This window comes from Etheostoma cragini, chromosome 8 (assembly GCF_013103735.1).
Source record: "Etheostoma cragini isolate CJK2018 chromosome 8, CSU_Ecrag_1.0, whole genome shotgun sequence".
Classification (NCBI taxonomy): domain Eukaryota; kingdom Metazoa; phylum Chordata; class Actinopteri; order Perciformes; family Percidae; genus Etheostoma; species Etheostoma cragini.
Genome location: NC_048414.1, coordinates 12,334,098 through 12,335,663, shown reverse-complemented (window position 1 = coordinate 12,335,663; position 1,566 = coordinate 12,334,098). Strand labels below are relative to the sequence as shown.

Below are 1,566 nucleotides of genomic sequence, written 5' to 3'. Positions count from 1 at the left end.
TGAAGCCGCTGCAGATTGGAGAGCTGGCAGCGACAGAGCCCAGCCAGGACCGAAACAAAAATGTGAGCTCCGTCTCAGACGCCTCAAATAACAAATACCTTTTAATTGTGTAGCAGCTTTAGTGTCTGTGGGACAACATGGCAGAATGGATCCCATGTACAGAAACAGCTGAGGAAAAGGAGTAGGTCAGACCATTTACAGATCTGTTATTCATGAGTCTTACAGTGTTCAGGCACGTCTGAGAATCTGGACACTCATGTTTCATTAGCTGTTAAATGCTGTTAAGTAACTCAAAATGCCTTAATTGCCTTGGTTTTCTTTTGAACTTGTCTATTTCTTCTTCTCTGCTCTCAGGCAGCCATCATACAGGATTTCCATACTTTACGTGCGCAGGTGGAGAGTGAGGGTTTATTTCAAGCCCGGCCTTTGTTCTTCTGCCTCCACCTGGGACACATCCTTCTGCTGGAGGCCCTCGCCTGGCTGATCCTCTGGGTCTGGGGAACCAGCTGGACTCTGACCTTACTGAGCGCCGTTATGCTAGCAACTGCTCAGGTGATTCGAACATCATTATCTGTTATTGTTGTTGACGAACTGTAAGTCAATGCCGGTTTCTCTTCATCTTCTGTAGTTGCAGGCTGGATGGCTGCAGCATGACTTTGGCCACCTGTCTGTCTTCAAGAAGTCCAGGTGGAATCACTTGGTGCACAAGTTTGTCATTGGTCATTTAAAGGTAATTGGTTGTTAGAAAAATAATAATACATACTTTTTTCTCTGATTATTATTAAAACCGCTTAGAATACCATAGTTTACTGATCACTCTAAACAAGATAACCATGGAGCCAGCATCTGTCCTTATGAAATGCACAGGATGTTTCTGGGGGCAGAGCAGACAGAGGAGATTCCCAGACTGAATGAGATAAACCGACAACATCAACTTTGTTAGGACTTTTTATTAACATCCCCTTTGTATAAATAAGCGGTTGTAGAGAGCTTCCAGTCAGGCATTGTCTCTATTATTCTGTAATGTTGAAACTTTCTCTTTGTGTTCACAAGTAAAAATGACATAACTTCAGTGGTCTCCGTCTAATGTTCTTGATAATGAAATTATTCTAACATTGGTTTTCACAATTGTTTTATAAGCATATTTATTTCTGAAATTTTGCACAGACATTAATTGTTGTTTTTTCAGGGAGCGTCTGCCAACTGGTGGAATCACCGGCATTTCCAGCATCACGCTAAACCCAACATCTTCAGTAAGGACCCTGATGTCAACATGTTGCACGTCTTCGTAGTTGGAGCAACTCAACCAGTGGAGGCAAGTACCTGATTTCCTAAAACAGTTCTTAAATCTTTTACCAGCTGCTAATTCTAACTCTGTATTTCTCTCTGTTGCAGTATGGCATAAAAAAGATCAAAAATATGCCCTATCACCACCAACACAAGTACTTCTTTCTCAGTATGTTTCTTGGAGTCATTTAAAAGAGTGGAACTATGAAAACTTCACAGGAATAATTGTTTTCTTTTCCTTCTTTTAGTTGGACCACCGCTTCTCATTCCAGTTTACTT

The 1,566-nt window shown here is 41.4% G+C and overlaps 1 protein-coding gene across 1 annotated transcript in view; it reads left to right on the top strand.

The window, feature by feature from the left end:
- LOC117949003 (fatty acid desaturase 2-like) overlaps window positions 1-1,566 on the top strand; it is a 9,948-nt gene that overhangs the window by 4,691 nt on the left and 3,691 nt on the right. The window contains exons 4-7 of the mRNA XM_034878989.1: window positions 355-552; window positions 629-730; window positions 1,190-1,315; window positions 1,396-1,456. Of these exons, the coding sequence (XP_034734880.1) occupies window positions 355-552; window positions 629-730; window positions 1,190-1,315; window positions 1,396-1,456 (487 nt within the window). The remainder of the gene's footprint in view (window positions 1-354; window positions 553-628; window positions 731-1,189; window positions 1,316-1,395; window positions 1,457-1,566) is intronic.